General features: G+C 34.1%; 1 protein-coding gene and 1 pseudogene across 1 annotated transcript; both read right to left on the bottom strand.

Annotated features, from left to right (window-relative positions):
• Window positions 1–82: 82 nt before the first annotated feature.
• On the bottom strand, window positions 83–12,419 carry LOC114394240 (kinesin-like protein KIN-12C). The gene is made up of 33 exons (XM_028355912.1): window positions 11,914–12,419; window positions 11,693–11,848; window positions 11,120–11,203; window positions 10,899–11,018; window positions 10,657–10,770; window positions 10,461–10,553; window positions 10,194–10,354; window positions 10,035–10,109; window positions 9,823–9,910; window positions 9,643–9,701; window positions 9,479–9,542; window positions 9,258–9,323; window positions 9,001–9,162; window positions 8,372–8,607; window positions 8,216–8,285; window positions 8,055–8,108; window positions 7,910–7,968; window positions 7,412–7,463; window positions 7,248–7,307; window positions 4,995–6,780; window positions 4,811–4,884; window positions 3,364–4,665; window positions 3,163–3,270; window positions 2,809–2,969; window positions 2,500–2,584; window positions 2,318–2,392; window positions 1,912–2,151; window positions 1,351–1,449; window positions 1,189–1,263; window positions 1,056–1,114; window positions 791–902; window positions 598–705; window positions 83–503 (listed from the first exon to the last, which is right to left on the bottom strand). The coding sequence occupies exons 1-33, from the start codon at window positions 12,271–12,273 to the stop codon at window positions 366–368; spliced, it is 6,555 nt and encodes a 2,184-aa protein (XP_028211713.1). The 5' UTR covers window positions 12,274–12,419; the 3' UTR covers window positions 83–365.
• A 4,964-nt stretch (window positions 12,420–17,383) lies between these two features.
• LOC114393060 lies at window positions 17,384–19,303 on the bottom strand (annotated as a pseudogene).
• Between the last annotated feature and the right edge of the window lie 704 nt (window positions 19,304–20,007).

Genomic DNA, 20,007 nt, shown 5'->3' with positions numbered 1-20,007 from the left:
TAATGGGTGATATTTTTCCTTTTATCCTTTTCTTTACACGGAAATTGGAATTTAATTCAAAGTGAAGGAAAATTGGAAGGTATTTGTGTCAATCATATGAAAAAAATTGCACACGAGAGAAAAATTAGGTGCACACCATTACAAGCCTTTTCAAGCATAGTTGTTCAAAATTCAAGATGACAACCACGAACGTGTCAACTGAGAATTTGAACAAATACAATAGGGAAGTGGATATCTTCAAATACTGTAATGCATAATTGGCTCCCCGAGGTGAGGGTTAGCACAAATGGACATATGCGTACATTTTTTTCTTTGATGATATTTATGCTCCTCTCTTTTGTGCGTGTGAAGAGTATCTGTACAGTTTAGCCTTGCGAATTATTACCAGCAAATTTGCGGTAACGAGAAGGCTCGTCATTAAAACGAGAAAGGCGTCGTTCGGGTTGAGACAAAGACAACCTTTTATTGTATCCACCGTTACCCAAATTTAATGCACCCTTGTCCTGTAATCAACAAAATGAATGGCACGTAAGATAAATGGTTCGTCATGAAATGGTAACTAGACCCTACCAAAAACAAAAAGATAAGTAGACATGCCTTAGTCTTTGATGACTGTGGAGCAGGTTGGGTATTTCGTGTCCCAACTAGTGTTTTCACCATGTCATCTAATTCTGCAACCTTCCTGATGAGATTGGTCTTGTCCATCTACAAGAAGAGGCAACATACCATGAGAAGAAAATTTTGAATTCTTATGGGGAAACTCGGGTCACAATTATGTGTTGTGCCATACCTTCAACATTTCATTTTGTGCAGAAAGCAATTGATCTCGCTCTTGCAGTTGCTGCATTGCTATCTGAGTGGCAAGTATATCTGCCTCTTTGGTTTTCAGTTCCGATATGCAGCTGAGTCACAAATTTGTGTAGTGAGAAAAATGGAAATGAAAGTTTTGAACGCTCTTGCAGTTTTGAATAATCTAAATAGTTGAAATACGATAAACTATCAAACTCCTAAATCATGAACTATTCCAAATTGAAGACATTCTGAGGTATACTAACCATTCTCTTTCTTCAATGAGATCATTTATCTGCAGTCTTAAATCGAGATTCTCTTTTTCCTAATGAGAAGGAAGTGATAATTAAGATAAGCACGTGATAAATATACTGTACAGCATAATTTAGCAATAATTACCTTCGCAATGAACTCTTCTCTATGATGATGAGCCTCCTCCACTAATTTCACAATTTGGTTTTCGTCTATCAAATTCTATAGCATACCAGAAGCAAAAAAACGCAAGACAATGAGAAATAACGCCCATGAACTCCCACAATTAAAATTGAATCTGAAACTTACTGCATAGTCGGTAATGTCCAATTTGACACCAAGAAGGTCCCGAATGACATCATGAGTCATGCTTTCAGTAGCAGCCAGCCTTGTTTGTAGCATGCATACCTGCTTAAACATAAATTGTTAGACCACTATGCATTGATAATTATTGTTTTAATTCTTCTTACCACTGCTACAATATCTATATGAAGTAGCTCCGTTTTTTCCTACACCTTAATCATTGGCTAAGTCTTTAATGATGAGCCTCCTCTAATTTCAAAATTAGCTTGAGAATTTTTTTTTACTAAACATTGTTAAAACAGAGTGTAAGTCATGTAAAAATTAAGGTGTGGTAGAAACATTTCCTGTTCAAAAAATATCCAACAAATAACAAAAATGGTGGTATTGGTTTAGGTTTAAATGAATTATGAATGACAACCAAACATTCTAGACGTAGATTTTTTAGACCATCATTTTTGTTTTTTGTTTCTTTCTTTTGATGTATCATTTTATCTAAAACCCTTATAGTTATAACAATATGAAAATGATATTGATATGTACTATCCAGGCATCTAATAGGTTAAATACCTCCTTTTGCCGGCTAGCTGCAAGTGCTTCTAGTTCTTCCACACGGAGCCTTGACACTAACAGTTCTTGATCTTTCTCCTGATTCATCTGCTGAACAATATTTGAAATGCATCTGAATGGTGAGCTTGAACCTCTTGTCCTTACTGAACTTTTCTCAATTTTCTCTGATGCTGATACCATTGACGTTGAATTTGACACTTCTGTTTTGACTTCATGGAACATGGACTCCAGGCACTTGTACTAACCAAGAAGGACAAGGGAATTAAAAGAGATGGGAACGTAAGAATAAAAGATGATACAAAGTTTCTGATAAAACTGACACTGCTGTTTTGTTAATCAAACTTGCTTTATTACAATGTGACCAGAAAATTAGCTGATAAAACATGAACTTATATTAAATGTGTACCTTCTGTTGGTACTGCAATGCTTGGGCTTCAGCATGCAACACAATTTCAGATATATACTCTTTGCACTTTTTAATCTACCAAAATATATACAAAATGTCAGACTTCTGGACAAAAATAGTGTGATGCATAATTTGATTTAATTGTCTTGTAATGAAATATCTAGGAAGTGAAGGAAAAATACCTCTTTATCTTGTTCTGCATTTTCCTTTTCAAGAAACCTTATCCGACTTAGTGCCTCGCGAAGTTCCAGTATTTTACTGGGTTGTCTACATCAGGGTTTTCATATGATGGACCGTGGAGAAATTAAATCAGAAACAGAAAAAAAATTTGACCAACTTTTCATGTAAAAATTATTTTACACTAACCTAATCTTTGCATCTCCACATCATTGACTAATCAGGTTTTATGAGAGTGAAATTCTTTCAATTATGTGCCAAAAAATTATTATAGCATGAAAAAATGTTTACACCTACAGTTGATCAAGACTAACCTAGATATATGCTCATCAGTTTGACCACTTGTGCTTTCTGAATAAGCATTCTTGGGAAAATTGTCAACTAACAATAATCTCTCTTTCAAAGCTTGGAGTTCCATTCTCAGTGAATCACTAATTAACCGATGTCTTCCCACCTCCTCATCCATTTCATGTACCTAAGACCAATGCATTCTAGTCAGTAAGAAGCTAATAAGTAAAAGTCCATTTCAATTATGCTCTTGAGACATTCCAAGCAACAAGCATGAAAGATAGTGATATTGAACATTAATAATATTACTGAACTTCTTCACTTTGAATTACTTCCCAAAAATTTATTCTGTATACAAGTGAATCATACATGAAACTAACCTTTTTCTCTAAAACATTTATGGTAGACTCAAGCTCCTCAACAGAATGTTCCAGAATCTTGACTTCCTCTTCCTTTTGCTCAGCAAACAGCTTACTAGACTCTGACTCCTACAAATGATATTTCAGTTCAATCAAAGGTCATTCCACCAATAATAATTATTTTAAGAGTAAAAGGTAACAGAATAATCAGCATATAGATACCTGACGCGCTTCCATGGCAATAGCTTCCTTTTCGTCAGCCAAGGAATAAGCCATCTCAAGCTTACCATTCAAGACGCAAACTTCTTCATGGAGTTGGTCTCTCTCTATTATCACCTGGTTTAGTTCATCCTCAATGCTTTCAAACAAGGCAAGTGATTGATTTTCCTGTGAAGCTGTCAAATTAGAAATTTCTTTTTCCAAACCTCTAATCACCTCTTTATGTTCCTCCAATTTCCCATCAGCTTCAGTTTTGTTGGCATATAGTTCTTTCAGAAGCTCCCTTAACTCCACATTTTGATTAGAAAGCTTCTCAATTGATTCTTTAGCAAGTTGAAGGTCATAATTTGATGTAGTTAAGGCCTTCTCAGTGTCAGCAAGAGAACCTTCAAGTTTTCTGTTTTGAACCAGTATATCATCAAGCTGACTTGCTTTAATCTCTAGCTCATACCGAACTTGGGTTAGAGAAAATATTAACTTCTCAGTCTGATCCTTAATGTCCTTGCTGTTAGAAGCCTGTTCCTGCAATAGCCTAAAGTCAAAAAGTAAGCCCTCTAATAGCTCTTGCTTCCTCTCTAACTCCTTTCTAAGAGCCATATTTTCATATAATACATTGACATTGGGCAAGTCTGGCTGCTCTTGCACCTTTTGGATTAGCACACATTGATCTCTTTTCTCTGCACCTTCTTTACCTGTACTAATTGCTGGCGCTGCAACACTAGAGCAAATTTGTGGCAACTTATGCAATTCCCCTGGTCTGGCTGATTGTAAATCACGGTTCACACTAGTGCAGGCAAATTTACTGACAAGCTCTGTTACACAGCAATTGTACAGAACAAAAGATATAAACCCTTCACCCACCATTTGAGAGCAAATATCTTCTACTGATGACCTCAGGTTGTGCATAAAGTATAGCATCTCCTGCCCAGTCACAAGAATATCAGAATACATTGTCAAGAATTTCTTCTCCACATCAATTTGCATTTGCAAGAAATGCTCTTCTAGCATAGAAACTGAATTTGTCATATCCATCAAACTGAAATGTATGTGGTCCTTCAGTAATCGATTCTCTTCTTCTTTATGAAAAATTGAAAATTTGAGTTTTTGAATCTCTTCTACCAAGCTCGCTCTCTCAATCATCAAGTCTTCACCAGCTTGCTTCCACATAGCAGTCAACTGTTTTGAATCTTCATAAGCTTCCGTCAAGGCATGCAGTGTAAGATCAGCTTCCTGCACTGTTGCATGAGCTTCCATAAATTTGGTCAAGAAGCCATCATCAGGCTTAATTTCCATATAACCCAATATCTGAGTAAAGGCACAAAATTAGAGAATATAAGAGACATGCATTTATTCATTTACAGCATAAACGATGATGATTGTCAAGCAAGAAATAAATGTATACTTGGTGCATCCATTTCAGAGTTGGGCGACTAAATGGAAAGCTGCATACCTCTTTGTCATTCTCACAACCTGCTTTGTCTTTCTGCATCTCCAACTGGAAATATGGAGCCACCTTTTTCAGTTCTGTCATTCATAATTACATGATTTAGACTTTTGCAGTACTTTTCAGATGAATAAATACAAATAGATGTGACATTTCAAAAAGTATATATTTATGGAAATAGAAATTATACCTTTTGGGTAAAAACAGGATCCATCATCCAATTCTTGGAGGAGTGCAGACAAACGAAGATACAATCTTTGAAAACTATCATATGTGACATTTAATTCTTTACTCAGACAGCACACTACTGCTTCATTATGAATTCGCCTTTCCACAAGCTTTCCTGTATTTGATGATTTGCAACTACCATGAGATTGAATTACAGAACATCTTTCGGATTTTAGGTGTACAATTTGTTCAGTTGTTTTTCCAGGGAACTTAAAGTTGCAAGTATATGTGGATTCATGTGACTTGCTTCCAGAAGCAAAGCTGTCAGTTTCAGTTGATAAATCAGAGACTGAAGAACTATCAGCGCTCAAATCATCAGCATCTATGAGATCTTCATCCAGTAGTTGAAAGCTAGACATATTTTCTGCTCTGATAAAATTGTCTATGACATTCAATCTTCTATTCACTTCAACAAGTTGCTCTTTTATCTGATGTAGTGTGTGATGCTGGTTTGCATACTCCTTACATTTGTTTGCATTTGATGTTAAGGAGTCTACTCTATAACCCTTGGAACTTCTATGATAAATCTTTAAATCCCTTATTTCTTTCTTTGTATCCTGAGTTTCCTTGACAATGTCCTGAATCAAGTTCCTGTAAGCAGAATAAAGGCCTGAAACACCAGTTTGGAAAGCTTCTATCTGTGTTTCTGTATCAACAAAAGAGGCTTTTACAGCATTCTCCATCTCCAGTACCTCTAGTTTTGTTAACTCAACTTGAGCCATAAGATCATTCAGTATCAAATTATTTTGAACATCTTGATTCTCAGAAATAGTACAATTTCCAAGTCTGGCTTGCACATCAAGTTCAGGAATGGAAATATCTTGAATATCATCATTCATGTGAGCTACATTATAACAATCAGAGAGCCACTTTGCTACAAGGAATGCAGCATCAGCTTGTTTGGTTACCTTACAAAGTTGATTGTTTTTATGATTTATTTCATTTTCCAGCATCCTTATCATATTGGTCTTCTCATTTAACAACACTTGCAACTCAATCACCTCCTCATTGCCTTCATTGTTGTCTAACTGTTGAAGTGCATTGAAGGCTACTGTTGCTTCCTTTAAGGAACTTATTTTCAGCTCCATGTCCGATACCATCTTCTGTGCATCCTTCAAGCTACTTTGTAGCTGCTGAATTGTTTCCTCCTTCTCAATATACTTTTTGACCGCCATGTCAACATGTTCGCTAATCCAAGCATTGGCCTGAGGAAATGAACAAGAAATGTTTTTCACCTGACCACAGGCATCTTTGAGAGATCTGGAGCCTTCTAGGAGGAAAGTTGTCAGTTCCAAGATTGCCTTTTCCCAGTCCAAACACCGTGACCTAATTTCCTCTTCTTTTTCTGCAACCATATTTCTTAGCTCTGTATTTTCTTGAGCAATGGTGCATAACCTCTCTTCAAACTCTGACTGAAGATGGGCAACCTCTTCCTGTAAATGAAGAATTGTATTGGTTGTCTCCATCTCAACCTCTTGACAGATTGTTTCAGTCTGTCGTTTTTGATATAATTGTAATGCCCATTTCTCTTGATATTGGTCATTAACTAACCTCGCTTCTTCAAGATCCTTGCTCATTTTTTCCAATTTGGCCTCTAACTCTTCGTTGTTATATTCATTATCTTTAGCAAGCATTATTGAGGATCGCAAAGCATTTCCTTCAATTATATTTGCTAAAGCATCATCAGCTTCCCATGTAGAGGACGGAATTTCATCTCCAGAATCACTTCTCATTGATATTGTCTCAACCTGCAAAATTTAACTGATCATGATAAACTTGATTATAAAACAAGGAAGCACACACATGTATTTCGTTTCTCTAAAAAGATGAGCATGAGCAACCATCAATCATTAAATGATTTTTAAATATAGATTTAGAAATGTCCCCCACCACAGTTATTTTGATTAATGAATAATGGTTGACTTCAGACATTTGCTCAACGCGAGATAAATTGCTTGGAAGTTGAACATATGTAATTATATTTGCCTACACTTCCAAGAAACTATTTTATTTGCTTCTCAACTTTCATTTCAAGTGATGAAATTGCTATAGATTTTGGTCATATTAAATATCCACCTATCCAGAAGATGCAACAACAGATAAAAATTACCATGATATGCAGACAAATGCATTTCTGTTAAAATCACCACCATAAGCAAAATGGGCTAAATAGATTATAAGCTAAAAACTCAATTGTATCTTATTCTTTCCTCACCAATGAACATTTATCAGTCTTTAGAATTTCACCAGGATGCTCAAAAGAAGAATTCAGAATCTGCAGGAATGGAAAGAGAATAAACATGATAGAACAGAAGTTCAGAAATGTGTTCGCAGGCATTGTATGTATTTCATAAGAAATTCTCACAGCATTAGACTTACTTGATTGTAGTTCAAATATTTTCCAAGATTTGCTTGTAATATACCAACTTCTCTGCAACGTAAACAGTGAAGAAAGAAAGGAACAACTTTGTTAGTGGTCGGTCTACTGCAAAATAGTTTTTACTTTTAGGTTGCAACTACAGGTGATCCGTAATTATATTATCCAAAGAGAAAATGAAGAAATAAAATCATTCTTTATAAATCTAGACAGTCAAGTGTCATGTTCTCCACAATAAATGCATTGTTCATTTGTTCTACGTCACAAAATTTCAAAGAATAAAAACCTTCAATTAAATACAGCATCAATAAATTGGCATCGAAGTTATAGCTTAGCATAAACCACAAGGGAGCCCAGTCTATTAAACTTAGTTCTACAATATCAAATGATGGATGAACTATTAAGAAATTTGCTGAAAAGAAGAAGCTCCATAGTGAATGGAATATCAAGTTTCCCATGAACAATGATGGTGATCATGATGATTTAAGGCAATTGTCTACCTAAGTAATTTAGAATTCATATTCTGGCACTCTTCTAACTCTTGTGCAGTATCAGTATCCTGAAATATCAAAAGAGTACACCAAGTGAAAACAGAAAATCTCAGAAAGCACACCTAATATGGCATAAGTAACAAAAGAAGTAGACCTGATTTTCATTTTTCATGGAGTATGTAAATTTTTCTTGGAGATGGACAAGGAGCTGCACATGAAGAAAAAAAAAATACCAAATATCCATAATCCAGACAACATGAAAGTTGAGCTTTATCTTTCAATAGAGGGAAGGACAAATTATGGGATCTAGCCAACCTGATCACGCAATTCAGATAGTTCAGTCAGCAATCTTTCCCGCTCTCCATGCTCATAGAAGTTTTGAAATCTGGTAGTAAGCACTGATGCAAAATGAGTCACTGGCATCTAGGAAGAGATTAGGACTTAGGAATATTAAGTGTGTACTCAACTTACAGTTGAAGTTGTTGCAAAAGTCTATCATTCTCCAAAGCAAGTCTGGATGATTCTGAATTTTTATCAATATTCACTTTAAGCAACTGAATCTCCTCCTGTAAAGCCCTGTTTTCCTCCATTAGATACTTCTCAGCTGACAGTTTCCCATCTACCAATAACTCAAGTTGTTTAATTTTCTCCTTATAATGCCTCAGCATACTTGAAGTATGTTGAATTTCCTCTTCCTTTTGTCGAACCTGCAGAGAATGATATTACTTTATGACCATGATATTAACAATATTTTTACCTATCCACATAATTCCTTGAAAAAAATTCTGGATATAGATATCTTGTATAGCAAAATTATTGTGAGCTTTAAAAGATTGGAATTCTGAGAGCTAGTTTCTTGTTAAAACCATACACACCAAACAATTTGTGTGGTCAATTTCAGCCTTTAAATTCTGGATCGTAGTTTCAGCCATTTTTTCTCTCCTCAGGGCACTAACCAAAGCAGTTTTCATGCATTTGTTCTGCCAGATATAACAGCTTTAACATTCTGTGAATCTTATTAAGATTATTATTAAATAACCCTTGACAATTTCACACAACCCATAATACCAGACACTCACCATAACTGCCATAAAACTTACCTCTTTGCTTGGAATAAGTAGTTGGTGATCTGTTGTTACTCTTTCTCCCAAAGATTCATATTCTTCTGACACTTCACTCAACCTACAGCTTTCAGGATTTGGCTCTAAATTTGGAACAGAGCTTGGAAATTTTTTATTGTTCATCAGAAAGGACAGTTGACCCTGTTCAAGTTCAGTACATGCCTCAGCTAGTCAGCCTTATGATGTAGTATAGTTTTGTTGAAAACCTACCGCAATTTCTGAACTTAATCAAATACCTTCAACTGTTGAATCTGCCACTGCAGTGCACTTACATCACCGGAAGCATCTTCATTCACTTTTGCCTATTGGTGTAAGGGAAACAAAATCAATTAATTCATATATTTTCTCAATAAAAAAATATTACACACCATGCATTCTGGTATGTAATTCATTCACAAACCCAAAAAATAATTATAATTTTTTTTAAAGAAAAGCAGGCATTTAAATATGCGAATACATTGTTTTGAATGAGCTTGGCTCGCTGGGCAAACTTCAGTGTGCTTAGTGTTTCGTTAGCACAGCTGCAATGGAAGAAAAACCAATATTAATGATAAAAGAAAACAAAGAAATGGCAAGGAGCATTGTTTATTATTTAATTTCAAGCTACAAGTTCACACATACCAAATGGATGGGCTGACATTTGCAATGATCATTGTCTTTGAATTACCACCTAAAGAATCCTGCATTTAAAGTTTTGGAGAGTACAACCATATTACTACAGAAAATGATGTACTAGATTGTTTGTAAAATTATTGAGAAAATCATCTCAATTTTTAGAACTTTTAGTATGACGAATTTAACCTGAAGAAGAAATGTAAGTCTTGAATCTCTGTACGGAACATGCCTAGGCTTCCCATGGGCTAAGTCCACCAAAGTCATTATGACCAAGCTAACAAAACAATAAAGGTCAGCTATTTGAACTCAACAACTTGTCGTAATAGTGTTCATTAACATTCAACCGAAATATATCAACAGCGAAAAAATTGATAAGCAAGTCCTTGATAGTTAGTTACCCAAGTGTTGACAACGATTTATTTATATTTGCTGCTTCTTTCAAACGTTCACTATCTGCTCCAGAGCTTTTCTGCCTAGATGAAAGTGCAAGTCAACCCAGGTTTAGAAAAATAAATAGCAACAGTATATAAAGATTCTAATCATAAAATTTCAGTTACCTTTCAGAACCAGCCAAATCTACTAAATTTAACCTAGCAAACCTAAAGTGGGTCATAGAATCTTTCTCCCATTGGCTTTCAATAATACAAGTGAAAACACTGTGAGACCGACTGCTTTCACAGTTCATGTGAGTAGCAGCCACCTTTCTATTTGCAGTGCCCTGTGCAATTGTGTAGGAGAATAAGGTCAGGTCAGACATGAACAAGCACAGTATAAAATATGAATGTAGATTTTCTTTCTGAACATATTTGAGCCCAAAACCCAACCTGTAACAAAAGCCTGAGAACATCATAAACTGTGTCCACACTATGTTCGGTAAGGTTTTCAACATATACCCCCTTCTTCAAATCTTCTCTGAGCTACAGAGAGAATATTGAGTTTTAAACAATGTTATACAGAGCATTAACAATAACATGTTAACAACAATTTAAATTAGATTAGATACTAGAAATTGTGGATTACTTGCAGATTAGTTGATGAAGGTTCAAGAAGATCAGTTATTTGCTCATTGTATATCTCCAAAAAGGAACACTTGCAACTGTATTTCAGCTTGTAATACTTCCTTCTCTCTTCTTCCTACATCATAAATATTCCTTAAGAAATCCAACATTTGAAAAGAACAACTAACGAGAAAGTAATCATGTTAAATGAATAACAATAGTCTATTCATTTGAAAAAAAAAACAAGCATTCTAAATACTGCACCGCTTTAATCCTCGTAAACAAATAGTCAAAAACTCTTGGTGTTATCCCACTATCTTCAGTAAGGTATCCTTCTGTTTCCTTAATTTCACCCATCATGGTATATGTTTTGCCACTACCCGTCTGCAGACAATCAGCCGCAAACAACTTCAGCAACAAGCACAGAAATATGTAAAAGCTTGTACTAAAGAATAGGACACTAAATCCTCACAAGTAACACGGACCTGACCATAAGCAAACATACAACTGTTGTAACCAGACAAACAATTCTCCACCATGGGCACTCCAGCAACTCTGAACAGGTTTTCCTACACCAATTCACCACAATAATGAGTAACTAATAAGCTACGAAGCAACAATACATGAGACATATATGGAAACATAGAAGGGTTTTCCCTTAATGAACCAAAAATAGAAATTCCCCTATTTGTGGATAATCTCAAGAAAGGAAAGAGATTAATACCATTCTTATTCTTATTTGTAGACAATAGGAAGTGATTTATAATGGCACTAGTTTATAATTTTTATTTTGTTGTTAATAATGTCTTAGAAGTATGTTCTTAATTAGGATTTACCGAATTGCAATTAATACTATTCATATTTAGAATAATGCATATTGTATCTGTTACACGTATGTTATGAGTTATCCGTGAATCATAGTTAATAAGCATTTGAACTAAACCGTTCCCAATTCAGCTCTCTCGCTTCTAAAAAACTATTTACTTAAAATTTGAAGGTTTGTATAGATAGGAGATTAACAAAAATAGTATTGCATTTGTGACGAAGTGAAGTTTTACCTGTGATAAGGTCTCACATCCTATATGATCAAAGGTGAATCTGGTTTCAGGATGACCGAGCCAGACCAAAGTTTGCGCACTCTCCTGCTTCAAACACCTACCATGCCCTTGCGAAACCTTCTCCGAATTACTCAACGGTCGAATTCTAATCAGCACCTGAAAAACGCAACCTCGGTCACATAAACGACGCAAGAAACGTAAAAGAGAAACAAAAAACGTACCTGCACATTATGATCCGTCCAGAACGACGGGTCGTCTTTGAGGTCGAAATGCGGAACGTGGACGCAGAATTCGGTCTCTTTAACGAACGCACACGAACTTAACCTTCCTCCGCCGAGTGAAAGCCTGGAAGTGTTTCTAGAAGGCGTGCTCTGCGCCGAGTTAGGTTCGGAATGCGGCTTCCCGAACCTAACGGAGAGCCTGGGAGTGGCGTTTCCGAACCGAGAGGGGTCAGGTATGGAGCTGAAGGGGGTTCGGGGAGGTGGGAAGTTGATTTGGTTCGGGGGGCATGGTTCGAATTCGTTCTCGTTTGATTCGGTTTGAGGGTTTCTTCGAGCGGAGGTTCGAGTTTCCTTCGACATTTGGATCTGATTCTGTTTTGGAGAAGCTCCTTCACTTGTTTACTTCTTCTGAATCGGAATGGAATAGGAGGCCCCGCCTCATTTCAAATTCAAGTTCCCAAAATTCCACCCGTGCCCTTCCACCATTTGTTTATGCTAACCTCACCCCCCACCCACATTTTAAATTTCAAACGGCTTGAAGCTCTTCACTTGGGTTATTACTTGTTTACCACTTGCCAGCTTCCAAGAGCCGAAGGTTACGTAATTCTAAGAGCATATTTGGTATAAATTATCTTTGATTCTTTTTATATATAAAAAAAAAAACATATTTACTTTATAAATTTTATTTTCTCACCAACATTCGTCTTGCAGTAAATACTCAGACCTGCACTAATTTGTCGTTGTTCAAAAAGAGTAAAGTTAGTTGTTATTGTATTAAGCTCCTCAAAAAAATTACCATATCAAGTATGCAATCTTATTATTCCTCAGGAATTACTCTTGTGCATTTTATTTCAAAAAGAAAACTACTCTAGATGATTATTTATTGACTAAATAGTTTCTGCATTATTCATTCGCAAATTGTCATGTATGAATTTTCTTTTAAACTTTTTAATTATTGTCTTGATCATATGTGTGGTTTTGGGAAAAAAAAATGAAGTGATTTTGTTGATTGTTTGGTAGAGAGAAAAAGTTAAATAAGTATATAACATGGCAAAAATATTTCTAATAAATAAATATACAAAAATAAGGGTATTTTGGTCAAGGCAGTTAACAGAAATTAAAACTCTCATTTATATATTATTTAATAAACGTTTCAGTATATATAAAATAAAAAGTAGTAATCAATAAATATATTTACTTAAGTTATTTACTAATCAGACATGCAGAAGTAAGCTTCATGAATAATCTTGGTTCAAAAACCAATAATCATAATCGTTTGAACTATTGTTTGTGCAAAGTTTATTTATATATCTTTAGCAGCAAGTTTGTCAAAATTGTTTGAACTATTGTTCAAATATTTGAATTGCATCACGAATAAAGTATTTTTAAGCTATCAATGTTAGACTTTATAATGAGCAATAGTTGTGTTAGACAAATAGATTCGTTCGTAGTAGATAATAGAAATGCACTGATTATTTGTTAAGAAAAAAAAACGTTATTACGTAATAGGCGGGATTTACATTTGAACTATGTTATTACGTGGCATTATTATTTTCACCATAAGAAGTGGCCTACAAAAATCAAAAGCAATTATACAAATAATGAGCGTCAATTTGAACTTATAGCATGATGAGGGAGCCATTCGTGCTTTTGCAAAGGTATGTTTGGATTACTTTGCCATTAACATTTAGCATTATAGTCTCAACAAAAGAAAAAGATAAATGTGAATGGAGGAAAGCAAAAGATAATTATTGTCACTTTATTTTTTCTGCTGGTTATTAATATTACTTTTTTATTTTTATTGATCATGATATTGATACAAAGTAATTATGCTAAAAGTAAAATCAGTTATTAATATTTTTTAAAGGTCTTAAGCGCTCACTCAAGGTGGATTTTCCTCTCCCAACTTTATTTATTTTATATCCAAAAACTAACCAAAATTTGAAACTTGGATCACTTAATCAAGGGATACAAGTCACTGTCACTTGATTCGTTCACAATTCATTTTATTACGATTATTGTTTATCTATACTCCAAAGTCCTGGTTAACTTAATGCATCGACAAAATAAAATGAGTATTTTCCGTAGTTATAGTTGTAATATGTACAACTATATTTTTTTTCAATTAACATGCACAATAATTTATCTCTCAAAACAAAGTATCACCTGTATAAATTTTACAATTATGTCATTGGTAAGAAATATTTTATAATTCTATTGATGATTAGTCTTCTAAAAAGTTAGCCGCCTTTAATGAGCTATTTCTTCCTATTCACATTTTTTCAACCACATGTCTCTATTTTTGACATTGCTTAAAGGATCCAAACCCAATTTTACTAAGAGGATATATATGCATTCTCTTATTGAATTTCTTAATTATATTGGTGGTTGAAGAAAGAGGAGAGAGGTCATGTGTTCAATTTTTTCTCACGAACAAAATAAAAACTAATAAATTAATAACCAATGTTGATCTTAAAAAAATACATTAACAATATCTAACAAATAACTTACTATAAAATTATGACAAATACATAGTGTTATGTAACCCTGAGTTACATTTATAAGTATAAAATTGAGAAAAATAGTTTATATGCAAGAGAATGTAGAAGTTTTTACTTTATTGATTGTATTTGATACAAGATAAATATACATTAAGGTATAATAGTAAATTCATATAATATCTTTTAATGAACTCATTGACTATCTTTCTTGGTCCCCTCACTTGTTATTAAAAAAGAAGGAAAACTTGTTTTTAGTTCTTACATTTTTTTTTTGTGAAAGGTGATAAAGATCTTGTTGTTTCATATTGATGAATTTGGGTTTTAAATTTTAAAACTTAGGTATGGATTTATTTCCTACTAACTTTAAAAGAGCATAATGAATATTCTTTGAGAAGAGAAACTAATTCACAGGTTTTTATTTAATTTGATAATTAAATTTATTGATATAAAAGTATAAGAAGCTTGACTATATTTGATTAAAAGATAAGGATTAAAATGCATTTTTCCTACATTTTGTGCATGTTTGCATTTACTTTGGTGATCTATGTTTTTATATAAAATCACGACAAAATAACTAAAATAACGTGAAAACAAGTATTACTTGCTTCAACTTACGTACGTCAATGACATAGACACATAATACCAAACATGTAGTTTGTTTATTTTGTTTTTATGAACCCAGTAATGTGCAATAGTGATAAGAGGAATTCTAACAATGATTTATTTTTGCACCCTCTTTGTTTTGTTGTTGAAATTTATTAAAAATCATTAATTTGGGTGAGTCATACTTCTAAAACAAAAAAAAAAATCCTTAAATGACAAGTAAAACAAAAAATTTGTGACGTATAGAAAAACAAAAAAAAATTGATTTCCAATTTCAACAAATAATGAAAAAACATTAGAAAAGGTTTTGTTAACACTCTTCATACTGATTAATAATCCCCTATTGTTGGTCCAGTGATAGCTTGCACGAGGTTATATGTTCTAACCCTATTTCCACATTGTACACAAAAAAAAAATAGTAATTAATAGTTAACAATGGCACATATTGATCTTTTCTTTTATATTTTCACTGTCAATTTTTTTTTCAAACAGTCAGAAAATACCCTACAACAAATAATAATAGTCATATTTGATAAGGTCCATGTGGAAAATGACGAAAGTCCAAAAGTACTCCAATAATCTTTGTTGAAAATCCAAACTAATCTGAATATCTATATCAAATATTTTTTTATTTTTGTAATTTTAATTAAATAAAATTGATGGCTGAATCCTTTCAATTACACTATATGTATTTAACTTATTTTGAAGGAAAATGACTTTTTGGCATTTTTGAGAAAATACTTGTATATTTCTTGAGAGTTTCTCTTTCTTAGTTCCTTCTTGAACCAATTTTGAACTTAGATTGAATCCTTGTAGCGTCGATCTTTGAAAGTGTCATCATCTGATTCCTTGACTTATATCAAACGATTTACTCCTAATAATAAGAATCACATCCTTCTTAGGGAAGACTAAGATAGATCACCATAAGTGATCCATCATGCATCAGAATTACCATCCTTTAGATTAATGTAAGGTGCAAATTTTAATTATATATCTTCTCCGTCAAAACATTCATCCTCCCCATCCAATCCCCTGATTCCCTTTAAGCAACCATTTGACCATTGTTCATCATTGCAGGATGTTTCGGCAGCCACATTTCGATCTACAACTCACACACTTATCGACTTTGGTGGGAACGTGTGGAATAGGCATTGCTTCATTCGGTGTTGGATCAAGAGTTTCAAGAGAGATTGTATAATAGACATTGCAGAATGTGTGGGAAAATGCGTGGATAAAATATCTTATCTAAGTGTTGTTTGTGAAAGAGACTTTATATAGCGAAACTAGCTAAGCCACTTTGTGTTGTCCCACACTTCCTTGTCACCACAAAGGGGACTAAGTTGGGTGGGTATATCACCCTGAAGAAGGTATGCAGAGACGGATACAAGGGGGGCAGCCAGAGGCTTTAACCCCCATCCCTCAAATTTCATTCATTATATTTATAACAATATATTTTTAAAACAATATGTATTATTATTATTAATATATAATAATAATTAATAATGATCATACTTTTCCTATCAAAATAATATAATAATATATAATAGTCAGTATATAATAATATATACTGATTAATATATGTTATATCACTCATTATATACTAATCTTTTTAATACCGAAAAAATACCGATCTTTTCAATAATATATATTGTCACTAATTATTACTATAATCTATCCCATATATATATATATATTTACATTTTTGTATGACTTTGATCAATTGTTATTATTTAAGCTAATTATACTTTGTGTATTACTATAAATCTAATTAATCTATCCATCTACTTATCTAATTATTATTAACATTATATTATAAATATATTTATATATATTAGGTTAAGATGTAATTTTTGTTTCTTATTTTTTTAATATGCACTTTTAGTTTTTTTATTTTTTAATTGAGATTTTTTATCTCCGACTTTCAAAAAGCTTGTAATTTTAATCTTTTATTTTTTATTGAGTTCGTCCTTTATTTTTAGAAAGTAATCATTTTTTCCGAATAGTTATTTCAAGAAACTAAAAAAATATTATTTCTATAAAATATATTGAAAAACTTGTTTGAGTTGCCTGTTAGTGAACCGTGCTCTTTAACTTTTATGCAGAGTCTCGAATATTAAAAAGCAACTATTTGCTAAGATTTGATAATTTCCAAACAAGCTATATACAATTCCACGATCTTAGAGTTAAGAAGTACGAGGCATTATTTTGAGCTGCAAGAATGGATGGTTTTTTAATGCCTGCGGATTAGTTATGTATGTTTGTCAATTGTCATAGCATATTCTGCTATAATTAAAATGCATTGTCTAATGTCTAAGTGGTAAGAAATGTACCGTATTTGTCATTTCACTCATTTGTAATGCCCGCTGTGAACAATAAAAATGAAGATAATGAATCTTTTCTGTTTTCGGGAAGCCATTTTGCATCATTGGAGAGTTGTGAACAACCTTGCGACTTCAAACCACACTTTCCCAATTTGTCTTTTGAAGTCTCAAAGAAGCATATCACAAACACAAAGGTAAACAAACTCTCTCTCTCTCTCTCTGCCCTAACAAAAGAGTGGAAACACAACTAAACTTAAACTCTCAAACGAGCCTTAACCTAGTGAGAAAAAATAAGCTACAAAAAGCAAAACCAGTAGGTAGTGTGTCCAAGGAGCATTGTTCTGTCCTTTTGATATTATGCTTCCAGCAGCTGAGATGCAAAACAAAAACAAAGACATTATAGTTAGCATACAAATAAAATTCAGTGTACCATTTTTTTATGCAAGACAAAACTTAACTAAAGTTGCTTTCAACTTAAAAATCAAATTTTCACCCTGTTATGTAATCCAAGGGCGTTAAAGTGTTAAATATAAGAGATATTTTCACGAATAGACCACACGGCATGTAAGTGAACTAACACAACACTCTAAACCTGATTTCTTTACTTGTATGGTTCAACTTTTCTATTTTTCCTAACTAATATATGATTTCACCTCACATTTATATATATAGGAAATCCAACATGAAAAATCACACCTAAAACCAACCAAACACGCACTGAAAGCAACACCATACCATGCAAAACCCAAAGTTGCTTACCACATTCCCTTGTTGAATTAGCGAAACTTGAGCAAAGACATAGCAAACCTTCTGTATCAGTATCAAACCCACAGGTCCCACCAGATTTTCTGCAACTTTCACATCCAGTATCAGGCACACTGAAAGAAAGCTTGATCCCATAAACCCAGTCCAAAGGGCCAACACCCTTCAAATTATCCGTGTTAAACATACTCGTATAGTGCGTGCAGTCCAATATGTTCATGCTCATGAACTTCACGGTGCTATAACTTGTGAAACAACACGGTGGAGAACTATTTGTCAGCAAATGAAAGACCCTGAAGGCGTTGCACGAACCGTAAAGCTCGTCGCACGTGTGACCGGCGAAGTTGAAACAGAGGTACTTGTAGTGGTTGAGAACGGGAGAGTCTATGGAGCAGTTTAGAAGCACGAAAACTGTGTCCTGTGATGGGGGGATTATTGCGGATTGAACATCGGTCATTTGGAAGTCGTGGTGAGGTTGGAGAATGGAGCAAGTGGACATGGAGGGGTCATAGATTACCATGGTTTTTTTGTCGTAGTCTATGGATTGAACCTTGTAAGAACCTGAAGGGGTTTGAAAGAACAAGTCGGTGCTGCAGTTCAGCATGTGTCTGAACTGGGGTGCACCACATCCATCTTCTAGGCCAAAGGGGTAGTTTATGGGAATGCTGCCACATGTGGTTTTGCAAGGGGAGAGTGTCAGAGTGGGAATGACTTGTAATAATAATGTAAGTATGAGGAGTTTGAAGATGGTGAATGGTGATGATAAAAGCTGCATTTGCATGGTTAGAAATTAGAAGCTAGATAATGGTACAAGTCTTTGGAGGAAGGAGAAAAGGGTAGTGACTTTTAGATACTGATTTTACTGAGGAAAAAGGTGTGAAATGTCCGTAATTTACTCGAGTAAGTTTGAATGGCTTTTTGAACGTTGGACACAGGCTGGTGCTGGGATCCACACATGTTGAAAAATTGAACTAAAAAGTTAAGTGGTTTGCTATGTTATTTGTGAATACTAGTCCTCTAGCTAGCTCCATCGGAATGCGTGGCTGTTTCAATTATTATATTGTATGTGTGCACTGCAAAAGCTTGTGCCACTAATGAGAAAATTTGATAGATATTGTGATATAATGGAATTGGCAGGAACAGACCTAGACAATGGACATCGATGATGGTGCTGCTCTGCTCATTTTGACTTTTTTGATCCCGTTTTCAGTTGAACACGAGGGTGAATGCTAAAGATGGCCCAAATGCTAAAAGTGACTTTAATTTGATTCTGTTATTTATATATGATGGATGTTTGTATAAGGCTGTTCATCATCAATGGTACTCTATTGGTTACCGTTGGATTCAATGATGTAGAGTGTGCTTGGATACATGTTAAACAGGAAAGTTACAATTTTCAAAGCAAAAATGCAAAAGCCGTTATGTGTGTGGAGAAATAACAATTTGTTGTTTCTCAGAAAAAAGGTACATCAGAATGCGTGCTGACGGGTTAAAACGGTAAAAGAAACACACCTTATGTTATAGCTTTCATTTGAAAGTCCATTGGCATTGGATTCAACTACTTCAGAAGCACACACATAGTATCATAACCCACAACAAAAATGGAAGGTTAATTACTCTTTTGAAAGGAGCGTCTTGAAATACTGGGAGAGCATGTTCTAATTGTTGACTGTATCTTTGAATTAATTAACTGCAGAAGTTTAGAAAATGATAATGATGTAGAGGCATCTGATTTTTTCAATCTCTCGTGTTTTTTTCTTTCTGTCATGGATCAAAGCGCGTTTGAGAATATAAAGGAATGACCATGGTATGGAAAGAACATGACATGTTGGTGACCAACCTGCTTGTGCACTTCACTGGATGTTGGGCTAACATTATACACGGCTTCAAATTCAATATAGGTTTAG

This window comes from Glycine soja, chromosome 17 (assembly GCF_004193775.1).
Source record: "Glycine soja cultivar W05 chromosome 17, ASM419377v2, whole genome shotgun sequence".
NCBI lineage: Eukaryota > Viridiplantae > Streptophyta > Magnoliopsida > Fabales > Fabaceae > Glycine > Glycine soja.
Note: the sequence above shows the minus strand (reverse complement) of the source record. Positions and strands in the feature narration are given on the sequence as shown.

Bases quoted from the DNA above. Each gene is read 5' to 3' on its own strand.
- LOC114394240 (XM_028355912.1), bottom strand. From the start codon at position 12,273: ATGTCGAAGGAAACTCGAACCTCCGCTCGAAGAAACCCTCAAACCGAA. The intron at 4,885-4,994 runs GTATAATTTCTA...TATGAATGACAG, and splicing joins ATCCTGTTTTTACCCAAAAG to AACTGAAAAAGGTGGCTCCA. The intron at 2,393-2,499 runs GTATTTTTCCTT...ATATTTTGGTAG, and splicing joins ATGCAGAACAAGATAAAGAG to ATTAAAAAGTGCAAAGAGTA.